This window comes from Tachysurus vachellii, chromosome 26, assembly GCF_030014155.1.
Source record: "Tachysurus vachellii isolate PV-2020 chromosome 26, HZAU_Pvac_v1, whole genome shotgun sequence".
Classification (NCBI taxonomy): Eukaryota; Metazoa; Chordata; class Actinopteri; order Siluriformes; family Bagridae; genus Tachysurus; species Tachysurus vachellii.
In genome coordinates this window covers 4,893,583-4,920,109 of record NC_083485.1, presented here as the reverse complement: position 1 = coordinate 4,920,109, position 26,527 = coordinate 4,893,583, and the positions used below count along the sequence as shown (strand labels likewise).

General features: G+C 39.4%; 2 protein-coding genes across 3 annotated transcripts in view; both read right to left on the bottom strand.

Annotated features, from left to right (window-relative positions):
- Positions 1-13,938, bottom strand: part of doc2b (double C2-like domains, beta) — a 132,445-nt gene extending 118,507 nt beyond the window's left edge. The window contains exons 1-5 of one of the 2 annotated variants that reach the window (XM_060862930.1): positions 13,758-13,938; positions 11,503-11,591; positions 10,846-10,989; positions 9,999-10,128; positions 5,762-5,848 (exon numbers count right to left, since the gene is read on the bottom strand). In XM_060862930.1, the coding sequence (XP_060718913.1) occupies positions 5,762-5,848; positions 9,999-10,128; positions 10,846-10,989; positions 11,503-11,579 (438 nt within the window). In that variant the 5' untranslated portion in view covers positions 11,580-11,591; positions 13,758-13,938. Of the gene's footprint in view, positions 1-5,761; positions 5,849-9,998; positions 10,129-10,845; positions 10,990-11,502; positions 11,592-12,654; positions 13,106-13,757 lie in introns of those variants that run through there. The other variant, XM_060862931.1, reaches the window with a different exon arrangement.
- A 2,934-nt stretch (positions 13,939-16,872) lies between these two features.
- On the bottom strand, positions 16,873-25,851 carry tmem248 (transmembrane protein 248). The gene is made up of 7 exons (XM_060862816.1): positions 25,591-25,851; positions 23,428-23,586; positions 21,893-22,178; positions 21,216-21,366; positions 20,265-20,448; positions 19,987-20,130; positions 16,873-19,226 (listed from the first exon to the last, which is right to left on the bottom strand). Exons 1-7 carry the CDS (start codon positions 25,591-25,593, stop codon positions 19,209-19,211), a joined length of 945 nt encoding a protein of 314 aa, XP_060718799.1. The 5' UTR covers positions 25,594-25,851; the 3' UTR covers positions 16,873-19,208.
- Positions 25,852-26,527: the final 676 nt, after the last annotated feature.

The window sequence follows — 26,527 nt, the reverse complement described above, 5'->3', positions numbered from 1 at the left end:
TTATGACTTTTTATGACCCCGCGGAAACCCTGTATTACAGAACCTAGTGGTAAAAAGTGGAACTGCAACAAGCTCTAGTAGAGGCCCACTGGGGCGGGAAGCTTGCTGCACCATGATTGTGGTGTGGGGTGTGTGTGTGTGTGTGTGTGTGTGTGTGTGTGTGTGTGTGTGTGATAATGTGTCTGATAATCTGCACTGCTGCTACTCTTAGATATTGGGTTCTTGTGATCATAGCAGGACGTTTGACAATCCAGTGCATGGATGCTTTTCTCCTGGGACTTCTACAGCTGCCTTGATTATGTCGTTCCACGGACATGAGAATCCTTTACAGCCAAAACTGCACATCATTTTTTGTACATTCTTTTTGAAAAGCAGCAAACAGAGAGGGCTGTTAATAAAAAGGGTGGAAATTGAGGTAGTTTAAATATACCAACCAATATCTAGCTTTAATTCTAATTTCTAATTTAAAATATGAAATCTAATACACAATATTTTTGCAAACAAAGGCCAAGTGTAAGTGTAAAGCGAGTGTCTATGATGAATGAACCATTTCTATTATAAGACATATTGCAAAGAATGGGAGATGGACATTGTTTGACACTGCTTAAAATTGGCCACTAGGTTGTATGGCGTATATGTGGAATGTCGTAGACTCTCAATAGCCTATTACAGGGTCGCTCTGAAAATTCATTAGATAGTAGCCTATAGCATAAGGCGAGCGTGAAAGCCTCTCGGCATAATTTTGTTCTAGACCACGTTGTTATTCCTTCTATCCTCCCTCACCCAAATCCGCCATGCTGACTATCTACATAGTTCGGCCTTTGTGTCTATCCAGCTTCTTTTTTTTTTTTTTGTAATCCCCCACACTCTCTTAGCCATGTCTGCATCAGTCTTGACAACAGAATTGAGTGTATGAGAGTGCACGCATCTGGTTAATTGGAGTGCTATTATGTGTTGTGCTGAATGCTAAAGGCTACGTTAACGTGCATGCCAAACTCCACAATATCTCTGGGTGACAGGAAGAAAAATGTGTCTGCGTCTCCACTGTATTTTTTATCAGTGGTAGGCTTAACGAAAAAAATGTGGAATTAGCATGCTAACATCCAGACCTAATTTGGGCAATGTACTATTTGTACTAAAGACAATTCTCATCCACATTTTACATGTGGAGTTCAGGTCAGAAAGACACTTTAAAAAAGAGGAATGGATTATTTGGTTGATGCAGCAAAGAACATGGGCAGAACCCAATTGTTAGTGAGGTCATGACTCAGGAATAGTGTTGTTTTTTTTGTGCAATGCTAGCGTTATTGGTTTTAAAACATGCAGTACAATTCTGGCAATTAAAACACAACGAACTAACAACTACTTCCCATATTTACATTTCCTGTCTGAATGTCAGGCAGAGGTGTTTCCCACACTTCTGTGGGTGAACGTTCATATAAACAATCACTAAAAACTAGTGTTTGACTGGCAAAAATGAAATGAGAACAATCACTGATAATCGCATATCACACGCGATTTTTCTTCTTATCAAGAGTTTTTACCCCAATGTCATATGTCAAGTGGGAAACTGAGTACAGCTTTAAAGTCAAGGCAGGACTCGTGGGGCAGTTGTGGCTCAAGCGGTTAAGGCTCTGGATTGTTGATCAGAGGATCAGGGTTCAAGCACCAGCACCTTAACCCTCACTGTCCTCGGTTGCTGTATTATGACTGACCCTGCACCCTGACTCCATATGCTGTAATGTATATGTGACAAGCAAATGCTTCTATATATTAATTCTTCTATATTCTATAATGCACTGTTTTTCAACACTGTCAACAACTGGTCATGCGACAAACAACTGAAAACTAAATAAGAGACCTCAGACTGGCCCTCTAATCTACACTAAAAGATCTTGACTATGCAAGTGACTTGGCAATGGTCTCCGACACCTATCGGCACACGGAAAACAAACTTGTGCAAGCTCTGTTGCGAAACAAGTAGTAAGAGCTGATGATGCTGAACATCCCAAATGTGACAACAATACAAGTACTCTACAATACATGACTAGATTGAAGAGGTTTCTCAGCAAGGACAGAAGTACCTTTAAAATGTTGTCCAGAGGTCAAACACGTACAGAGGTTACACCAGTATAGTATTGACACTTAGCTTGGACTGTATCCAGGATGTGTTCTTTCTACTCCAAATGCTGGAGAACGATGAGAATGAAAGTGACCTAAACTAGCTGTCACCCTTCCACACGAGGCACCTCGAAAACTCTTACAAATCCTCCACCCCAGCACCATTTCCAACCAGCAACTGCTCTTCTGGTACAATGAAGAGAGCGTAGACACTGTCATCATAAGAAGGCAATGGAGATGGATTGATCTGAAAAGCGGTGAATGTTCTGACTCCAAAATCCATTGCACAGTAGTTCGTGGAGTCGACTGCAATCTGGGCCAATGGGTTTTATTAAGGTTTGACTCGAGCACAGCTTTAAGTGTCAACCCCTTAAACTAGTGTGAGAGTTTGTCACAATTTGAAAGTTAACCAGAAGAAACTGAAGTGACCAACACTTGATTCATTGAAACAGGCTGGCAGAAAAATATCGGCATGATTCATTCATTCATTCATTCATTCATCTTCTACCGCTTATCCGAACTATCAAATGCGAGAACTATTGCTTTTACCATATTTTCTAGAGATACAAATCCTATCATTCCCCAAACATGTATTTCATTACAAACCTTAAGCAAATAATTCGCTGACCTTTTCAAAGCACGGCACTGAGAAGACCAAGATCGGTGCGGCTGCCTGTTTGATTCCGTCCAAAGAAATCGGCCGCTGTGTGCTCTCTCGTGCTATGAACCTTAAAGTGTGCATTCTGTAAAATGGAAATTTCTATAAATCTGAATGCTGTACCGGGGGGCACGGTGGCTTAGTGGTTAGCATGTTTGCCTCACACCTCCAGGGTTGGGGGTTCGATTCCCGCCTCCGCCTCGGGGGTATCCTCTGGGTACTCCGGTTTCCTCCCCCGGTCCAAAGACATGCATGGTAGGTTGATTGGCATCTCTGGAAAAATTGTCCGTAGTGTGTGATTGCGTGAGTGAATGAGTGTGTGTGTGTGTGCCCTGCGATGGGTTGGCACTCCGTCCAGGGTGTATCCTGCCTTGATGCCCGATGACGCCTGAGATAGGCACAGGCTCCCCGTGACCCGAGGTAGTTCGGTAGAAAATGAATGAATGAATGAATGCTGTACCTGCAGCACACCAAGCGAATGCTCTAAAGCAGAGAATATTTTAATTATAGCCTCAAAAGTCAACTGGAGAAATTTGTCAAAATACGCCTCAGGGGAAGCGCAGCAGGGTATAACAGCCTCTTCCAAATCCACCCAAGAACAGTCATTTTGACAAGTAGCTTCCATTATCTGTCTATCTATGATAAGATTAGTCGTTACAATGTCAGCTATATTCACTCTATCTCCGTAATACAGCAACACATGTGACTCACAGTGTTGCTCCAGGCAGCTGAATATAATCTCAAGCTAAATATTTTCTGTTGTTGTCGTTAAATTGAGGGTCTGTGACGTTTACTTGCTCAAAACTCTTCCTAAAAAAACTCATGATCTAATGGTTTGACTAACAAAACTGTTCTGTTTTTGCACTGCTGTCTTGAAATGAGGTAGCCTAGTGGTTAAGCTGTTGGGCTACCGATCGGAAGGTTGAGAGTTCGATTCCTACGTCCACCAAGCTGCCACTGCTGGGCCCCTGAGCAAGGCCCTTAACATTCAATCGCTCAGTTGTATAAAAATGAGATAAAAAAATGTAAGTCGCTCTGGATAAGGGCGTCTGCTAAATGCTGTAAATGAAAGTCGCATGTACATTGGTGGAGATGTTTTCATTTCCATACACTGTATATTGCTCAAATGCAATATACTGCAGCACTGTCTAAATTTCATGAAAGACTGCATTGAAGTGATCTATGGGATATGAATAAATGTACAAAATGTATAACCTATAGGATGCAAGTGGATCATTTAACTGTCTGTTTAATTTAGCATGATAGAAAAGAAGTAGTGCAGAATCCTCAGTGTGGCAGGTATCTTTCTTGGTTAATTAACATTCAGCGTATAACATCAATTTCTTTGCCTTTGGGCATGTAGAAAACGCTTCATATGCTTTGGCAACACATCAGAGCTTCACACACCGGGTTGCGTGTGTAAGAACCCCACAGCAGTAGCACTCTGCACTCACCTTGTCTAATGAGAGAACTGGGCTTGTGTCATGCTGCTGCTTATCGAAATTCACCTGTTATATCTAACCTAGATCTGTACTTTAGGGTACTGAAGGTACTGAACTGATGCTGCACAACAAAGCTACATTTGCATTTGGGTTTATGAAGTTTAAGGCAAAAAAAAAAAAAAAAAAGTCAGCGTTTCTTTTTTTGCATGTTGTTTGTAGCATTGTTACGGTGTTATAGTGTAAATGGGTGGGTTTACTTTTTGGGCAGTGGTGGCTCAAGAGTTTAAGGCTCTCAATTCTTGATCAGACGATCGGGGTTCAAACCCAAACACTGCCAAGCCCTTGAGCAAGGCCCTTAACCCTCCCTGCCCCATGGGCACTCCATCACAGCTGACCCTGCGCTCTGACCCCAACCTCCAAAGTTGGGATATGCAAAGAAAGAATTTCACTGTGCTGTAATGTATAAGTGGCAGGCAAATACTTTTATTTTTATTCTATTGTGTAAAACTCTATACTAATGGCCTCTCTATCTATCTAACTATGGATGACCCTCAGAAAACATCTGCAGAAGGCATCCAGCTCACGCTAAAGGAACTACATTGGCTTTGACTTGATTGGTCTTAGATTTACTTTTGAAATTTACTTTAGATTTACAAAATACTTTAGATTTACTTTCGAAATTTTTTGAGCGCTGACAATGCCCCGAGCTTAAAATGCATGCACCCTCAAAGACCCCTATCGACATAAAGTATAGATCAGTGGTCTTCACTATTTTTTTCATGTGAGCCACACTGATAGGAGAAAGTCAACTGGAGAGCCACTTTCACAGCAAAGTATGCCAAGTTATTCAGTCTTAAATAGCTTATCTGCTTAAATACAATGTACAATATTGCAATACAATAATTACTCGAGTTGCGGATGATGCATGCTCCCCATCAGTTACCTCTTTTGTCACGGTCACATTGCTTAGTTGCTGTTCATTTTGTGCACGGGATTGTTTGATGATAAATCGATCCATTTTTTAGTCCGTGTGTGTACAGTAAACACAAGTTGTTAACTAGCATGAAACACAAACTAGCTTCTGGCAGGCCGCCAAAAACTGGCTATTGCGCAGAATGCAGTGAGTCAGTGACGAGTCAAATAATATATATAAATATATATTATTATTTGTAATAGAGCACATTCGTTTTTCTATGCTTCCTGATTGTTTTTAATGTTATTTAAATGAAAAATATATTTTAACCACATGATCATATCATCGTATTATTTACTGCCATGCGAGCCGCATATTAAAGCTTGGCGAGTCGCGCAATGAGTAACACTGGTATAGAGCATCAGTTCACATTCCTCTTTGATTTATAATGGACATGGAGTGCTGGACTACAATATACAGTATGTCTATTGAACATTCTGTCATGATGTACTGAACAGTTTTCACGTATCATCCTCATCCTCGCTGAGCTTCGCAAAGCATCCAAGTGTATTTTTTTCCTTGTCGAATAAGATGGAAAAAGTGTAAAAGTGAAACATCTGGCCTTACCTCTCTCTGTTCACTACAGATCTTGCAGAGCCACTGAGCTCTCTTCTGAGTGCAAGCCGTCTCAATCCCACACTTGGTGCACACTTTCTGCAAAAAAACAAAACAAAACAGTGCCATTTGTGTGAACTCTCCTTAATGAAAATCACATGAAATGCTTTAGGAAAGCTAATCATCTGACACCATTGTAAGTAGCTCAGGCATCATTTTAAAAAAAGCCAGTTAGATTAAAAAAATTATGCAACACACCAAATTTCAGCTCGGTTAAATATATAGTTAACGAAAAACTGCTACACCCATTGATGACAATGTACCGAACCTTAAAGATATCCAAATACAGTGTTCATGTGAATCCATGCACTTAATCAGAAGAAGTGAATCATTTAATCTCCACTCCGCACTGATTGATTCGCATGTGGTGAACATTATGTTAAATAATCTCAATATCCACCGATTTACTCCTTCACGTATCCTACACAGGGTCACAAGGAACCTGGAGTAGGGGCACAAAGGCAGGAAACCAGAGTTCCTGGGTGGAAACCACTGAATCATAGGGAAAATATTTAAACTTCGCCCACACAAGGTAAAGGTAGGAATAACCCCTAACCTCTAAGGGGCTTTTTACACCTGGTCACTTCATGCGTTTTGTGTGATCAGATATCTATCCGATGGTAAAAAGACCAGGTCTAAATGCCCTCCGAAACGGTTTCGAGACGGATATAAATCCGATGGTACAAACCACTTCAGGAGGTGGTCTGGGACGCGTTTCAGATGAAACTGGACAGGTGTAAATGAATGTGGTTGTTCAAGCCTCATACGTCAGCGCTATACTCCTCCCAAACCGAAGGGAGGAGTATAGCGTACACATATAAGTACACTTTCACCCAGGTGTCTCGTCGGGTCTTAAAATGCACTGCTGCCTCAAGCAAAAATGCAGCAAACAGTAAATGCTGTTTTTTGTAGCATAACCGTCATAAGTTTTTTTTTTGTCTTCTTTTTGATTGCATGCTGAAAACCGCATACACCAAAGCGTGTTCCAATTCAATTACCCCGGAAATGAGGTAAACATATATTAGCATTTTGGGCGGGAGTAGAAAGATCGGATCGATATCCGATTCGCCGAGAAGCCTTTATGTGGCCTAATGTAAATGGAACAGTTTTAACAAATCAGATAGCTATCGGATCAGAGAAAACACATGAAGTGACCAGGTGTAAAAAGGCCCTAATCCTCGTTACTGGTTAATTTGAACCTGAATTCTAGAAGCTAAGTTGTGCCAAAATGTATATCTTTAGTAAATTGAAATGGTTAAAATTCAGATGAATTGCGCTTCATGTTATATTTGACATTTCCTGACATCACTAACCCTATACACTGTTTACTGGCGGGGTTCGAGCTCCACTCTCTACAGAGGCTACAAATGTTAATTTTTCCTTATTCAGACATTGTTTGAACATAAGCTTTGTTTACACAGAATAAAAATACAGAAGGTCCCATAAATATGTTTTTACGAGAGCTGCAGAGACACATGTCTATCTTTCTGCATTTAAATAGAAATTGAAACACTGCTCCGTTTCAAACGGTAGACGAGATCAATAAATGTTATGTTACGTGCCTTCGCAAAGGTTTTAAATCAAACGGGCTGGAAAATATCCAGCACACACGGTGATGTGGTCAGACATGCTCAAGTGTGGAAGCATGCATACCGTGTAACTGTGTATAATCTACCAGTGCTAAAGAGAAAACCCTTCTTCGCAAAAGGAAATTAATTACTACAGGATATTAGAATGGCTTCTAGTGGACTGGAGGTCAGGAATAAATTGAAATGCTAAAGATTTAGAGCAAAATCATAACAGTAAAGAGAGCAGAACCTTTAATCAAGCTTTCCGTAAAGAAAGACAAAAGCCTAAAGTAATTACTGCTCCTTCTTCCAGGAGTCCTGTCTATTTATGTAGCATGAAGAGATGGATTTGGATTGAAAGAGAGAGAGCGAGCGAGAGAGAGAGAGAGAGAGAGAGAGAGAGAGAGAGAGAGAGAGAGAGGCCACTCAGAAAGCCCTTCAATTTTCCACAAGCTCTCCAAAAGGAATCCTAACAGTGAGCATGAATGCCTTGCATAATTTGCTTCAGGCTCTGAATGACAACTGGCTCCAACCCCACATTTTAGCAGTGCTTACAAAAGGCCAGATTTAAAGTACACCTGAAATCACAGCTTTTTCATTCCTGTGTCCCTTCGTAGTTTTGGATACCGAAACGATTAAAAAAATTAGCTAAAAAAAATGTAAATAGTCTTGGTTACATTTCATAGATTAAATTCCACTTCAGCGAAAACCATTCGCGCCTTAATCCGAATAAATATTGTAAATTCTGCAATTATTTAATCAGCCAATCGTGTTTCAGAAACCCAATGCGCATTGTTTCAAAGCAGCTTTACTGAAGCACAGAAAAAGAATAAAAATCTTAGTTTAAAATTAAGTGATTATTTATCTCTAACATTTATCAATAATGATCAAGTCTGAGGTGACGGAGATGAGGAAAAACTCCCTGAGATGATATGAGGAAAAGAAAACCAGAATCCGAAGGGAACCTCATCCTCATTTTGTTGACACTGGACAGAAAATAATGATCAATGTAAATAATGTCCTTTCTACAAAGATTTATAGTTGAGTGGAAACAGAAAGCATCTGAAGAACAGCAGGTTCTATGGGTGGAATTTGTGCAAGATAAAAACAGTAAAGTGTACCGAGAGAAAAACATGCCTGATGGGATTTTATGCTCATTCTGAGATGCTTTTCTGTTCACCGCAGTTGTAAAGAGTGGTTACTTTCGCAATAGTAGACTTCCTGTCAGCTTGAACCAGTCTGGCTTTTTCTCGTCAGACCTCAATCAACAAGGCATATAGATCTTTTTTTTCACAGGAAATCACCAGTTTCCGAGATTGTAGCGAAACGTATGTAGACACTGGAAATGCACCAATTATGTGTTATTCCCAGTCGAAAGTAAATACAGATTAAGGCTCCTTCAGACTTTAAACACGCAATTACTAAAACAGGACAAATATGTAGTCGGGTTTTGTCCTTATTCCATCTAAAACAAATGAGTGTGTGTGTGTGTGTGTGTGTGTGTGTGTGTGGGTGTGTTTCATGCTGAATCACTCCTTCCATCCGGCATCACTGACCCCAAAAGCCTGGATAAGGTTTTTGACAAATAACCTGAACAAATCCTGAATTTAAAGGCACTGAAAAGACTGTGGTGTGTAATTTTAGACACACACTGCCCCCTGTTGGTGCTATTAGACACTTGCATTGAAACAAAATACACCAAACAGATTAGACTTTTATAGCTCTCTACTGCGAGCTTATGGAAAATTAGTGCTATTGCATCAGATTAGAAAAGAGGACCAGGAAAAAACGTGAACTTTCCTTCCCAGTCTGCGGGATTCTTTCAAATTATACAAAGTTAAGGAGAATGTTCCAGAAACTAAAAAACAAAATGTGGCTGAGAGCATTCTTATTCCTGTATGTACGTTATATGTAATAGCAACAGACTGTACAAAAGATTAAAATGACATTTTTACAGATACTGAACCTTTACATTTATACCATTTGATTAGCTCATATTATATACTATACACCACAAATACATCATGTATCATGTAGTTGTTGCTTTTTTTTTTTTTTTGTCCGTCATAAAGATAAAGGCTGAATCTATTTTCGGGTCAGCGGACCGTCTGATATCTTTTGTACTTCCTGTACATTGCTGGAAAATTATAATCTGTTCTTTAGATCTATATTAAATAGCTGAGAAAATAAAATAAATAAATAAACAAACTGGGAAATACATAAATAAGCAGCCAGGCTTTGGTAAAGATTTGTGCCTCATCATCTGCCTTGTCAGTCAATTATTTTCTTTCTTAAAAAGAAAGCACCAGACTCTGTGGTGAAAGATAAAGATGGCATCTTTCTAGAGATTGCTATCTTCTGAGTTTTATGATTTAGGAACTTTAGGTCTTGTTCCAGCCTTGAGTTTTTGTATCATCCCAGAACTACTCATGCAGTGGAAAACAAAATAAAGAACCAAACCAGCGGACTCTCTCTAGCTCTGCGACAAACAATGAGCACATTTCCGTTTCCATAACTGTAAGTTCTGTCTTATCTCGGAATGCAAGAGCTATGTGAAAATATTGTGAATTGTGATAACGAACAATCCTGCAGCGCAGTGAAAGGAGTTGAAGGTGTTGTACCTTGCAGCAGTCAAAGCAGAGGACTGAAGGAGTTCCCAACAGCCCCAGAGCCTCTCCACACAGCAGGCACTGGGACAGACCGTTCCCCACTGCTGACCTCTTCATGTTCTCCAAACGCTCCATCAGACGCCTGCAACACACAAGTGGGCTAGCTTTCGTATGTAGGGTCCATACATGCACGCGTAGATGATGATATGGTAGATGATGATATACGACAGAAGCTGATATGATAGAATGCCAGGATCATATCGTCGCTGTCGGGCGGAAACCTCGTATGTCCAAATTTTGTCAATTTCATATTTTTTCACATATAGATGCTATTGGTCAGTCCCCATGTGGGTCTGTTATTTTTACAAGTTATTAACCAATCTAAAGTCTTGAAAATAGCTTGAGCGCAAATCTCATAACTCCATTGGACACTTCAACTGTCCACCTCTTCCTCACTCCGCGGGAGAGCTTCACGGCATATTTCTCCTTAATAAGAGTCGCAACGAATCAACACGTCTTCTGAGGTAAATGTCTTCAAAACACTGGGCTCAAAGAAAAAAAAATCTTGACCCCTGCTAGTTCTGGTGCTCGTCTGAGGACAAGAATTTAGCGCAAGACAATCCACTGCAACGCGGACTAAACCCTGTGCACTGCAGATAAGGTACGCCGTTTTTTTCATTTCCTGAAAAATTACGGTTTTGGAGATACGAGGATTCCGCCTGACAGCGACGATATCCTTTACTGTGGCGAGTACCTTTCATGGAAAAACCAAGATGGTCATCAAAACACTGCAGCTACACAAGTACTGAGTGAGAGGTAGGAGAAAAGGGCATTCGCAGACAAAGCTTAAGATTTGTACCCGATTCTGTGCTGTTCGATCAGGTCCAGCTGCTCGGCTCTGTGGATGACGCTCAGGATGATGTCTAGCTCCCTCTTGTTCAGCACCTGGGTTTTTCGCTGCCTTTCTGTTTGGAACGTGTGCACCGACCAACCCGTGTGGAGTCTGTCAAAAATAATATGGCGACTGTAATTAGGGTATGAAAACCAACCTGATCCAAATTAGTTGTGACATAAGGATTTATCCGGATGAGAAAACAACAAAAAACTGCTTCAAATTTTTTGTAAAAACAAACAAACAAAACAAAACAAAAAAACAGTACCGTAAATACTGTAAAGGTAAAGATGAAAAGATGTGGAAAACTTGTCATGTGGAAAACTTGGACTTGGAATAATGTCATTTTTAAACTTTGGGAAAATTGAGGGTTTTTGTGTTAGCCAGAGGTCAGAAAGTTACCAGCTTTAGTCGATATGGAATATAAGCCAAAAAACGACACCATTATTAGCAATGTCAAAAACGTCTAGAACCAACAAAGCAACATAACGGTATGGAGGTCATTCAAGGTGGTCCAGTTTTGTAACAATAAACTGGATCATATTTGCTAGAAATAAATTCCATATCCATGGAGTAGATTATCTTTTCTACTCGTTGGAAAGCAACATGGTTTTAGTTACTTACTTTGCTCTTAGAGCGAGTTGTCGGTCATTGGGACATACCCACTGATGGTTCCCGCTTCCAAACATGGTGTCAGTCATACCCCAAGAAGACTAACACAAAAACAAAAAAAAAAACACAATATGTGCACATGAACATTTGACATTTTCAAACCTTCATAAACACAGTCAACTCCCATTCCTTGTATTTGATCTCTTGTTCTGCTGTAGACTAAATTGATTCCCTTTTTGCCTAAAGGCCCAAAAATAGGAGGCATTAAACCTTCTCGAAAGCTGGTGGACGGTGCCTAATGCATTTGCCATTAATGTCAGTCAGTTAGATAGTTGCCTCGGGGCACCAATTAGCCGTGACACAGCCCCTTCGCATTTTCCACACTGAAACAAAAGCTGCACAGCTGTTTAGCACAGACATATCGGTTTGGATACAACCACATGACCTTATCAAAAACAAGACTGGAAGATGTTTAACGAAATTGCCAACCCTTAAGGCATGTCAAAACTGTGAGGTTTGCACTTATATGTGCTTTGTGTTTATTTAAAAAAGAATTAAACAAAACATGGCTTGGTCCTAACAGCTGTTCCTGGTGCTGCCGTTCCCTCGTTTCATACCTAAAGGGTAGAAAAAAGGTGGACAAAAAGACTAAAAAAATTAAACCAATACAAAGCTTGTATACAACAAACATGCTCAGAGAATAAATAGTAAACATAGCTACAGTATTAAGGTTGCTTGTATTAATAGCTAGATATATGACAAGTTATAAAAAACACCTGTCACACAGTCTTTTTCTCTCACACACACCACGTTTACTAAGCAACTGAAGCTGTTTACATTTCCATGCGACCTAATGCACTTTGTCCAGCTCTACTCTTCAACACAGCTGATCGTTACAAAGGAACAAAAAAAAACCCTACAAGAAAAACGCTTTCCAATTCAACAACCTGAGGAAGCTTGTAAACTTCCACTAAACTCCCTGATTCATGCAGTCAAGCTAGAGTTTGAGTTTTGGATTATTATTTCAGCAAAGGTAAGAAAAAATACAACCCCTAGAACATGAACAAGTCTTGCACCTTTCACATGCGAAGGAAAATCCACTTTGAAAGCTGTGTGCAAACAAAGACACACAGTGTGAAAGAAAACAATAGAGAAAGTTTTTACCTCAAAGAAAAGCAGTGGTGTCAAGCTGAAACGAGAGGAAACAAACCCTACACAGAACCCTGCTTCTGATCAGCGATGAGATTTCCTCATCCACATCCCGATCTCGATGCTGAGCCAAGCCTGATCTCAGATCAGCGCAGCTCTGTGGCTGAGCTGTGTCACATGATGGTAGAACAATCCTTTTAAAACATCCTGTTCCTCCTCTGGCTGCTGTGATTAAAATGCACTCCAGCCAAGTGGCCCCTGAAGATACGCTTTCCCTACATGGGCCTGATTTAAACCCATTACTATTGACCTGGCCTTTAAATCTGGGTGCTGCGTGTTGCTGTGATCTTATTTAGTCAGGGGGGGTCTGGAGGAGGCATGAACCAATCCAATATTGCAAGCTGAGAGAAACAACCCTGTTATTTTGTTTTTGTTTCAATTAGCATTTGTTGAACCTGGTGCTAGAAAAGAAGCGTGCTTTGATTTTCCCCCCAAAAAATTGCAGATAAGACTATTGCTGTGGACAATTTCTAAAGTTATATGTTCTAGCTAGGAGCTAAATAGAAACAAAACGGACACATTTTATAAAAACTGATAATTGCAAAATATTAGCTTAATTCAATACAAATGATAATTGAGCATGCTTATTTCTAAACAAAATGTCAAACAATACTAACTTCACATCATATAAACACACACTAGACCCACATTGGTTTCTGAAGCGAAAACTTGATTCAAATTAGATAACATGATACTAATAACGTTTAACAGCTATTTGTAATAGCTTTATTTTAACAGTTTGACCCAAAAACTAAATGTTGTAAAAGCACCGATAATATTGTGGAGGTTTTGAGAACCCTGGGATCTCATGACCCAGTCTTTAGGCATCAGAAGCCATTTTATAATATATTGAACAACCATTAAGTAGTAGACCATTAAAAGGCTTTAGTGCTGGTTGCTCGGATTTACACGTAGGTTAAAGAGCTCAGTTTTCCAAATAAATCATTAAACCCTGCCATCAGAAGAAGGTACATGTGAAGCAAATCTGGAAAAGTTTACTCTCTAATCTCTTTCTTTAAACCAAAAGATTAACAATCTCATTTTGCGAGGTTCCTTACTTGATGTGTAAGACGCTCTCTTCCTTTTAGGAACAAACACACACAGAGACACAGGGCAAAGCTGGAGATACAAGATAAGGCAGCAGGTGGGACATAAAAACTCTGATGCCACAGACTTTTCCTCCTACAGAGGATTAAAAACACGTCCCGTGAACACGTTCTTTCTCGTCCAATGAACACTTTATCTTCAACTCTGCAAATGACTGATAGGGGAAAGGAGGAAAAAAAAACAAAAAAACACAACAGAGGTCATGTTACACCAGTGCCCCCTCCTCCTGCTGTGTGTTCCCTCCCATATACCCAGCAGGTTTCCTAGGAGAAAAGGGAAACGTCATCAACTTCATGAATAGTCACTTCTTCCTCTGTGTACTGAGACTGCAGTGTGATTACCGAACTGAATAAACGTTATTCAACACCAATAGTTAATTTGTTGCTAGGAAAACACCAGCTGCGGTGTACTCTTACCGGCCACTTAGAAACACGTACATTTACGCGAGTATCATCTGGCAGCAGAGCATAAAAACATGTAAATACAAATCTTGAGCTTCAGTTAATGTTCACATTAAACATGAGAACAAAGATAAAGTGTCAGCTCAGTGACTAACTGTGGCAGGGATGTTTTTACATTTTATTCCTTACTTATAAGCTTGACTTTAAGATACATTTAGAAAATTGTGAGGTATGAAGTAAGGGACTCTAAGATGTCAGATGACTAGCGATTTACAGAGGTTTACAGAGGTTTCTGAGATAAAGCATATCATGTAGGCTTTTGGGGGTAAAATACATCATGAGGAAAAAATACATCACCTAGGCCAGGGGTCACCAACGCGGTGCCCGCGGGCACCTGGTTGCCCGCAAGGAGCACTTAAGGCGCCCGCGAGGCACGTTCTAAAATAGCACTGGTCAAAATATAGCTACGCCTAAAAAAATTTTCTTGCTGTAGTTTTTGAATAAAAAACGCTTGCATTAACGTAGATTTTAAAATTATTATTTAATATTAATATAAATATTAATTCTTTATATTTTAATTATTATTATGATTATTATTATTATCATTATTATTAAAAAGTGATCTGTGCAATTTTGCTCTTGAGGAAGTTTGTATCAAACCGGTAGCCCTTCGTACTACTCAGTTCCCTTGAAGTAGCCCTCAGTCTTAAAAAGGTTGGTGACCCCTGACCTAGGCTTTCTGATGCAAGATACGTAGTAGGATTTATGAGGTAAAATTCTTCATCTAGGCTTTCTGAAGTAAAATATACTGTAGAATCTCTGAGGTAAAATGCTTCATCCAGGCTTTCTGAGGCAAAATACGTCATAGGATTTCTGAGGTAAAATACATCATCTAAACTTTCAAGGTAAAATGTGTCATAAAGAAAAATTCATCATCTAGGTTTTAGAGTTAAAATTTGTCATAAGGTACATTATCTAGGCTGTCTGATGCAAGATACGTTGTAGGATTTGAGAGGCAAAATTCTTCAATTAGGCTTTCTGAGGTAAATGATGTCAATTTCTGAGGTAAAATGCTACATCCAGGCTTTCTGGGGCAAAATACCTCATATGATTTATGAAGCAAAATCCTCGTATGAATTATGAGGTAAAATACATCATCTAGGCTTTCAAGGTAAAATGCGTCATGAAGTAAAATACATAATTTAGGTTTTCTGAGGTAAAATACGTCATGAGGTAAAACAACAACAACAAAAAAACATCATATAGGCTTTCTGATGTAAGATACGTCGTAGAATTTCTGAGGTAAAATGTTACATCCAGGCTTTTACTTTAGACATAAAAAAAAATAAAAAAATAAAAACTAAATTTGAGATCCTTCCAGAAATTTATGAAACTCAGAATGAGGTAACGGAAACGGGCGTTATGCTACATTTAGAAATCTAAAGTAGGTTTTTGAGGTAGTAAACACACAATTATGGCGTTTGAATTTCCTAATATTAACACGTTTTATCGTAATTAGCATGATATGTTGGGTCTTTAGATATAGTGGTGAGTAAATTCGGCTACATTGTAAGAAATGACACATTTGTCATGACACAATGTGTTTAAAAAGTGCTTTCTGTTCGGTTTTTTTTTTTTATCAGGTTCTGCTGCTATATAAAATAAGTAAACAAACAAACAAACAAAAACAAATATGGCACTATTTATTCTTAGTGCACGTGAGCTGTAAAAACATTAAAAATATCCCTTTTTTACTTAAAAAAAGTAAAAGTCACCTGATACTGTCGTCAACTCGAAAACATTTCTTTAAATATACTTAAAAACACTTTGTTCTTCTTGTTAAAACGGTATTTACTTCAGTTTCAAGCATCAGGCGTGAAAGGGTTTCATACTTTGCCTAAAGAGGCGACATTCTGTGTATCGTTTGTGAAGGGGTCGGTTCATTGATTCGGTTCTTTTAGATGAACGTAAAGAGCAGACTCGCATAGTTTTAGTAATTAGAAGGAGAATTTAGAGTATTGGAGTATTTTTTCGTAAACGACCTTATCCATGCGTAAGTGCTCAAGAACAATCATAACCTTTGTCTGGTTTAGAAAATAATAGTCTCTTAATGAAGGGCTGAGCCGAATGATCTGACTCACTCACAAAAAGAACCGGAACTTTTGTCCCTAGTGCGCGTGCGCGTGAAGAATGGCCTTTATAAATATAATAGGGTTGTACATTAGAACACTTTTGAACATCTGCTATGTGGAATAGCTTGTTTTTATCATCCTTTTTTATGATTTATTTTAAATGATTAACATTTTGTAGATTCTGAAAGGCATATATAAACCTATGCACTTGTGCTTATACTATAATGACTGTAGCCCATCTGTTGCTAGGCAATTTGTCAGTCTAGACATGATATTGTTTGCTATGGGATCTGTATCAGGTGCACGAGGACTCTATAAACACCCCAAACTCACTGAAAATATTCCCACAACCCAAACAGACAGTGGCAAGCTTATGGTTAGAACAATGATTCCTTCCCTGTTTTTTTATATATTGTCTTATAGAACATTGTTTCACGTGTATACAACCAGAAAAACTCCAAGGTCATAAAATCCACTCGAAGCTTGGATCAAACAAGGATATAACAAGGATCAAAAGCAAACCATAATCACGATTCATTATTCATGGTTGATTTTTATTCAGCGAAGCATGTGTCTACAGTCATTTACAAACAGCACAGAAACAATGGGATTGTTTTCTAAGGGACTGATCAGCAGGTAGGACATTTACAATCATGCATTAAGACACGTGAAAGGAGGTTGCAATGGCATCACACTCTTGTGAATAGCAACTCAGGTTAAGGGTATAAGGATGGAATTAAAACTAGAAAACTGCAATATATTTCAAATGAGGAAAGGAACATGAGGGGACAGATCAATATGATCCAAAAAAAAAAACAAATACAGAAACAAACAAAAAAAAAAAAAAAAACAAGGCTGCATCCAGAAATCCCACAACACACCTCCATTTCTCCAAGAAAATTCCAACAAATTTTTTTTTTTTTGGATTTGCTTTAAAAGTGATTCGAATTAAAAACTCACCATAAAACCCAAAGTGTATTTATGTATTATATAAGCAATACATTAAAAAAAGAAACACCTTTAATATTAAGTATTGCTTTTCTGAAACACATCCAGTTATGAATCTTAACTAAATTAAAGGTGAACTTGGGTTTGGTTTCCTGGAAAGTTTATATGACCTGCTATTTATTAATGAGAGAAAATTAATCGACATGTTGCTAAATTCAGTTCTGGTGTTTGGTGTTGCTATTCAAGAGGGCGAGTTAATTACACGGATGATTAGTGCAAAGGCACATTAGTGGTTTGACAGCACGTGCGGGTGCGAAAGAGACGGGACACAAAAGGGTGCGTTTTTGTGAATGTGGGAATATATTATGAAGCCAATGCACAAAAAAAAAGGCAACAGCAACATCAGAAACACGCCATCTTCGTTCCTCAAATGCTTGTCGCTGATTGGACAAGGCGTATGCCTATTACTGTTCAGAAAATAAAACCTTCAGACTGCTATCCAGTTACTAACTTTATTGTGTTAAATGTGGCTTCTTTTGGGCGAGTTTTCAGCCCACTCATATTAATGCCGTGCAAAGTTGATAAAAAAAAAAAAAAAACACACCACCTAAGAATGCCCTTGGTATAAATAAACCTGAATAACAGCATCGGTAGATTCATTTAAAGCTCATATTTTCCTCTAACCTTTTTAACGCTCTTGAAAATGTCGACTCTGATTTGTTGTTGGTTTTGTTTCTGCTGTTGCTGCTGCGGTTTTTGGGCTTTAAGACAAAATCCAAAAAATACTAATCATCTAAATAACTGCACCGTCGAATGCGAGCACAAACATGGACGCTGTGTTATAGGATGTCACGTTTCATATGTGGAATTAGGCAACGAGGTCGAACGATTAAAGACGAATATGATATATTATGCAAAACAGACCCCAGGAATGAATTTTGTAATGAAAAATTAGCCACTAAATTTGTTTCATTTCCAAAATATAATAAAGCGATAACTTTGGAGGTAATAGTTTACACATGATAAAACTAAGTCGTTTTAAATCGACTTAGAAATCACATTTTAAATAAGATTGTAATTGTGTATGTGAGATTTCCATGAATGCTGTATATTCAATCTACCTGGACATAAACCCATGTCAAAATCTAAGATGTGAGGTGATGAATCAGTCCCTATGAGATAATCTATCAATGACGACTCTTTCTGTTTCAGTGATGTCTGGGGCATCGTCCAGAAACTCTACAAGAAGATGAACCTACTGTCCTTCAGGTGTCCTTGGGAGTCTTTTTCCCCTTTATTAAATGACCCTTATATGTACTGGCATCTAGATAGCGCACGCACAAAAAAAAATAATAATCATCTAGATTATAAATCATTTCCTAGCAGTCTGCTGGCTTTCCAGGTCATTCTCTAGCCAGTCCATCTGAAATTAGACAGTGCCACTAGACAAAACAAAAGAGCAACAGATAAAAGAAAGAAAAGAAAAAGGGTCAGGAACGCCACAGGACAATTATCACAGATGATTGTGAGATGCTGTGTGTGATTGACAAAAAAAAAGGGGGGGGGGGGGTGTCAATGTTTGAATGATAAGATGGGTAAGTGCTGTCACTTCAGTTCAGTCTCTTTTCTTCACATATTTTGTGTCACACAGAGTAGAAGGGGGTGGGTTTAAGCAAAGTGCTTCCGTACTTAATATAAGGGTCCTACAAGCATTTACACAGTAGATACAGGCACTTGAAAGTCTTTGGTTGGAGTGACCCAACATTGCAGAGATTTGCATCACAGTTTTTTGTCACCTTCCTCCTGGATTTAACTGGCGACTATTTTTTTTTTTTCTTTCACTTCCGATATGGTTCGTTCCAGATACTCCGGTCCGATGCTGAACGAGTTCAGTCCATATTTTCGCCTGTGATGATTTTTATCACTCCGACAAGGCGACCTGCAAAGCACAGGGTAAGAATGTAAAATTCTACAGCATCAGTATTCTGGGGTTTGCTGATGTAGGAAAAGAATCAAGAACAGGACGATGATGTAGTCCTTGATTCATTCAGTGGAATTACTGTTAAACGCACAGATTATTTTACAACAACAGCAAATGTTTTATTCCCTTCATATCATAGCGATTTGACAGCAATAGTGTCTTTCTTTAAAAACGGCCCGCCGTAATCTTTACTGACAGACGACTGCAGTGAAGTTCAGACAAGCCACAGGTATACTTGAATCTCTGGGTATTTTTCTTTTGAATCTTTTTTGAAAGCCCAAACAAGGCAGAATGAAAGAGAAACAGTTAGGCTAATGCCAAATCCAATCCCTACCAAAAACCAAAGCTGTGAGCTTTCTAAGCCATAATAATTTCACTCATTAAATCTTGTTAGCATAGTTCTGCTGCCAAGAGCCGTCTTTTGCTGCCAAGCTAGCCAAATAATGCTAACGAGTCAGGGGCAGAGCAATTTGTGTGGTTCATGGGGTATTTGATCATGGGGCATGGAAAAAAAAGATTGTGTTGAAGCATCTGCCAGAGCTGCTGTTTTAGAAAATGAACACCTTCTGATCAGATTCATTATTCACATCCATGGACTGAGCATCTAAATATGTTATGCAGACAAATATGTGTTGTTCTAAATGAAGTTTTTTAATTTTAAGTTAATTTTTTTTAAGTTAATTTTTTATTAAAAATCTAGGAAAAGGACATGGCATACCTTTTCTGGACAGAAATCCTGGTTGTTCTGTCTTACTTTGCCAGGTCTGCCCTTAATGACTGCATAGCAGAACATTGTAATCACCATCACAAAGAGAAAGTAACTGGTGTGCATTAGGTGCAGGTTGATGAGAGAGCGGTCATCCTAGAAAGACAAAAAGAGGAGCTCGACAATAGTGCAAGAAATTCAAACTGGCTAAATTCCACTGTGTAAAGAACCAAGAATCAAACTAGCACCAAGACCCTTTAACAGAAATTAAAGAGAACATTGTGACTCACTTCTGGTACAATGACTGTAAGTTTAGGGTTCAGAGTGTGGTACACCTTCCCAACGGCACCTTTGTAACACCAAAAAGGGTTGTAGTCCTGTGTGTATTTAGTGTCCGAGTCCCGCGCCGTTGTGAAGATCTTGTACCAGGACGTTGCGTTGCTGTACGTCTCTGGAACACAGTGCGGTGGCTGCCTGGAGGACAAAATGATGTTTGGTTGGAAACTTAAAATCCAAACTAAATTCCAACAAGCATGCTGTAGGAAGCACCAAAGTATCGGATTGTACACTCCTTAAACGCAGACCAGTTTAACGCTTTAGAGATCTGGCTACTTTCACGTTTGACTGACCCAAGACCTCACCCTTTTACTGGATAATTACTGAGATGTAAAAAAAAAATGTAGCACACTCGTAGTTGTGTTCCTGAGAGTTTGGAAATCCCTGCTCTTCTTAAAATAAAACCGCGAGCAGTTTCAAGTTTCAGGACAAACACCAGAGCGCTACAAGAACAGTATGTGGTAACTGTGATCTCAAAACAGTGAAGCATGGATTAAATGTTACCTTAGAAATGATCATTTCTCTTATATTAGAAAAGTGCGTTATTATAAACATATGAATCATTAACAGATAAAGATAAATAAACAATTCTGACAAACCAGATTTGAAAATTCAACAGCGCTGATAAATATATTAATCTTTGTTACATAAAGAGATCCTTTTAATGCAGAATCCGTGATCAATACTTTTAATCTCCTGTTATTTAATGCAGACGTGGATATTGACAGAAGCAACGGTAGAGCCGCGGCTTTTCGCTGCACACCCTATTAACATGACATTGCTGAATCAACAGTGTAAACCTGTGTCAATATTTACAGGCAACGATGCCAAAACACAAGACAAATACAGGTTTCTGTTTATAGTGATGTCTTCTTGCAGCACGGCAAGTGCAAACAGGAACTTACACTGTAACAGGGAAGACGTTACTGGCTGCACTGATGGTCATGCAGGTGCTGAAGACCACCTGCTCACAACGTCCGTGCAGAACGCAGTCGTCCGAGTTCCAGGACGCAGGCAGTGTGAAAGTGATGTTCATCTCTTCGTGAGCTTCCCTGCCTACAAAACACAACCACACATCAATCAAAAGCTCCATATAGACTGAACATGTCTAACCCGGTTGATGTGTTTGGCGAAAGAACAAAAAACATTATGCAGAAATGATCACCAAAAAACCAATGCTTTCAGTAAGAAAGCTATTCTGGTTCAAATAAGTCTCTCTCTCTCTCTCTCTCTCTCTCTCTCTCTCACACACACACAAACAAATCAATAACCACTTATGTCACCCACTTTATCTGTTTTTTGCTTATTTATTTCTATAATTATTCCCCACCAATTTCCTCGTTTTCCTCCTGACCTCTTAAAAAGAAGTCAACATACAGGCTGGGACTGGAGCCAGATTATTGTTTACAGCTTCTTGTGAAAGGAATGTCAAGTTCTGGGTATATTTCCATTTACTATAATAACATGACCTGAGATAGCCAACAGTCCTGACACAGTGATTCAGGAACAGCATTTTTATTAAGTAGGGAACAAAACCTCAGGCAAAAAACACAGACCTTAAAAACGTTTACCACACACTTACCAGCCAGACCAACCTGTTGGCCCATCACGGTGGAGTAAAGGTGGGTGATGTTGCGCGAATAACCACCGAATGGCTTCAGAGGATCCAGGGTGAGTGTAATGGTGACAGAGATGTTAACAGGACCGGGATCCTCCAGCGGTAACGGCGCTTGAGTGCTGGTGCGTGACTGGCTGCTTGTCACGGTGCTCTCTGGTGTCGTCGACTCGTTCAGGCCATGCTTGAGTGTCTCGTTCTCTGAGATGCACAAGTCCAGCTCGTTGAAACGTAGTAGAAAGGTGTTCCAGTCCTAAAGAGTGTGTAGATCATTGGTTCGTGGTTATATAGGAATATTATTCAGTGATTATTCATAGGATGTCCATATTCATCCTGTTCTTATAATATAACTTCTAATACCTTTTGTGCGGCATGCATATCTCCTGCCAAATACTACTTAACCTTAGAGCTCAGAAAGTCCCTTCTAAACTTTTATCTGCTTTTAGTCTGGCCACAGTTTTTTCTCAGTTGAAATGATTAATTGCACCAATTAATGGGATTTAGACAATGTTCTGGAATCCAATTGTTTTTTTTCTTTACAGAGGCCCAAGCACCTAACGTTCTGGAACACTTTTGTTTTTTTGTTTTTGTTTGGATGTTATTATTCTTTTTCTTTCCCTACAACAAATCATGCTGACCGAGAGATGTTGTTAGCATGGGGTTTGCACTGAGAGACCATCTCAAATCCTGAACATTTGATCTAGATGTCTGGTCTCGTTAGTGTTCTAAGGAACTTGGCGAAAACAACCAGATTTCAAAAGGGAAGATGTCAGTCTTAACCACTTGTGCCACCACTGCCCACTGGATTTTTCATACCCCAGCTTATTAGGAAACTGAGGTCAGAGAGCAGGGTCAGCCATGGTGCAGCTACCCAGGTGGCCCCTGGACAAGGGCCTTGTTCAGGGACCCAGTCTGGGCAGAGGCAGTTCAGAGGCTTCAACCCCGACCTTTTGATCTGACCTAGCATCTTAACCGCTGAGCCACCACTTACCTACCACTTACCTAGATGTCTCCCTAATGTATGATCATGATACATAACCAGTTACTTAATAGTGCAACAGATACACTACCTAAGCATAAAAAAGCTAATTGTGCTTAAAAATCCTTAATAACTACCAGTAACTGATGCACAGTATGTTTTGAATTATGATGTCAACACAATGATTGTTGGATTTCCTTTGCACACATCCCAAAAAGACAGGCTTAATTAAACATGCCCTTTTTTGGTACTGACAAATGAAAATGCTGTAACTATTGTTTTCATAGTTGCTGATTGTAGGCGAGTTACATGGCGTGAACTTCTCAGCTCTTGCTGTACAAGGAAACATCCATTTTTTTTGCTAGTTCATTATTAACCAGGAACATCCTTGTGTTTAATACCCTCTTTACTGTGGATATGCAACTGGGATTCAAAAGCAATATTATACTCCTGCTCTTTTAACCCAGCTTGCAAGATTAATTGCATTTGAAAAAATAATAATAATCAAACAAGAATCTCCTACCTCTGTCATTTCAGGCGATTTAATTTCCTTGATCTTGAAGAAATACCCGACCGTGAGAAAGGTAATAGCCACGGCGCTTACACTGACCATAAATATGACCAGTGGTGGACGGTTGCTAATGTAGGTCTTCAGATTCTCCAGAGGGTTTAACAAGAACACCTGCACACAGAAAAACAACAGAATAGAACTGAACTGAAGCCAATCCTTTATATGATCGTTGCTTGACAGATGCAGGGTTACTGTTCTTGAAAAGTAAAGACAGATGGGAGTGGTGTGATCTGGCCTTACGCAAGGTGGAGATTCGGTTGAATTCAAACTTCCTCATTTTGAACAATTAAAAACAACAACTGCTGGATACAAAACTAATGCAGCTTTGTTTACACAGGCAAAAAAACATCTGGCATTGTATACAGGTGGCTTTCACATGCCAAGCGACACAAAAATAACGTTCCGAAAGCTGATCTTGCCTCCAGACTTTCTACGTGTAGCCTATAATGCGTTGTTCTTTGCTCAGCTACAAAGAAAGCTAAATCACTCATGGAGCTGTCAGGCAGAAAACACACGATGCATAGATCACAATAGCATTACTGCTCTGACACAGTGCAAACAAAATCTGTGTAGAACAAGTATATGAACATCTGAGTATGCTCAAGTTATTATATTTACATGTTCTCCATGAGTCCATATCCATCCAAGCTTTCCTCAATGTACTACCACATTCTCTCTACTGGTAGATGGACTGGCAACTATACATGTGAGCGTGTATGTAAATGGTACCGCGATGGACTGACATCCCCACCAGTGAGTTTCGTTCACATTTTTCTCCCACAAACAACACATGACAAACTGATGGATACATTCTGGGTAGGTTATAAAGTGAGTAAAATTCATATCGGGTGAGAGCCAGAATTTGATAGATTTCCTTTAAACGAGTGCCAGCGTGTTGAGATTTTTTACTCAGACCCCACGGAGTTTGGTGAATTCGGTAAACGTTGGCGACAGCCTAAAGTTTAGGAAAACCTTTTTTCCATTGTGGAAGATGACAGGATGCTGTGTGGGGCAGTGGTGGCTCAAATGGTTAAGGCTCTGCGTTGCTGATCGGCGGCTCGGGGTTCAAGAACCCGGAACAGCCAAGCTGCCACTGCTGGGCCCTTGAGCAAGGCCATCAACCCTCCCTGCTCCAGGAGTACTGCATCATAGCTGCCCCTGCACTCCGACCCCAACCTCCTCAGTTGGTGTATGTGAAGAAAAGAATTCCACTGTGCTATAATGTATATGTAGCGATAATAAAGACCCCGTTCCTCTTCTTCTTCTCTGGGGTCGTAGAACCCAAATTTGTTTAAACACTCCTCCGAGAAGTGTCTTGACAGATAAACAATTTTCCCTCAACCAAGAGAGTAGAAGCCATGTTTGCTGCTCAAGAGTTGGTCTAGTAAGCACAAGCCCCACCCACAATCCGCCCATTGCCTCGAGCCCCGCCCACAGACACAAGACCAGTACAGGATGATTGGTTATTTTCCCCCCCCAGAACTATTAAATTAAGGCGGGGGGGTTGTTATTATTTTGGTTGGCAAACATAATGACTTGTTTCCTGAAGACTTTTAGCTACAATCATGCAAACTGTGCCGAACATACAAAAACAAAACTTTTATTTAATAACTAAATACATAAATAACGATCATTCCGGATGAGTTTAATGTATTGTAAGGTTTACTTGGCTTTAATCCAAGAAATATTGAGCAATCCAGATTAGACTATGTTCTGAGGTCGGCCAGCTGCATCAACACACAGGATGACAAGCAGCTACGCAGCTATTCACTTTCTCCACGACTGTAAAGCTCTAACCTTACTTTAAATCCCTTGTATTTTAATATAAATCTTACGTTGAACACAAAATGAAGCGCTCGAAATATCCCAAGTTTCCTGGAAAAAAAGTTCACTACACTACATTTTTTATGTTTAGCGTCTTGCTAACTTTAACATCAAGAGCCGTCCTGTTTGTGTTCGTGTTACGTGGCTTAAAGCGTTCAAATGCTGAAATAATACCTGAGAAAAGAAGACCACGGTTAATAGTTAACGTTAGACTGTTCTGGGACAGTACGAAATGAGGATAAAATGCCAATTTAACGAGGTGTTTGGATTTCTAGAGAAGCGTCAACTCACCATTTTGGGGGTCAGTGTTTGTACAGCTGCTGATGGCTCGCGCGCAGGCTAACAGGCTAACTTTAGGCTCGGTTCAGACGACAAAGTAAACAGGCAGAACAGCTCGCAAACCATCTCATTATTGAGAGTTTTAGCTTGAGATTTAGGAAGCTGGACGCGAATTCCCTTGTCATATACAACAAACATCTCGAATGATCCAGACAGCTAGCCTAGCCCTGGAAATACGACGGTGAGCGCGTCGTTGCAAGGTTGCCAAGTCTAACAAAAACCATCCCATAGGCCTTGCCTAAACCCTGACCTACAGTATTTAATCAAAACAGATTACTGTTTATACAAAATAATTAACCCAAAATCAGCCATCGGTCAACAATAACAGTTCGATATCCTTACAAATCCCAGACTTAAAACTAACCTAAAATAAAAACAACTAAGTGTCCTGACAAAATCAGATTTGTCCTGATAAAACCAACCAACTGGGCAACAACAATAAAGCTTTTGTCAGTGCAAAAGACTTAAAACCAAAACAGCGTGGTTTCCTCACAAATCCAGATTCTAACCTAAACCAAATCTGGCAAACTGCCTGACTGAAAACAACTGAAAGCCTCTACAATATGCAGACTTAAATCCCAAGCAAAACAGCTCAGTGTCCTGACAAACCCAGATTTATTCCCACCAACAACCAGCCAACTGGTCAATTTAAATAATATTTTATTATTTCAATTATTTATTTTATCAAGTCCCTACAAAACCAAGACTTAAATCCAGTTATTCAGCCCCAAACCTACAATACTTCACTCAAAACAGTAAAACTAGGACGAAAACAAATCCACCAGCTGAACCAAAATAATCAATAAAAACCACTCCATGAACCACCATGACCAGAACATCTAGCCTGAATCCAGTTCAAACTTCTGTTCAATCTTCCAAAATGCTACCA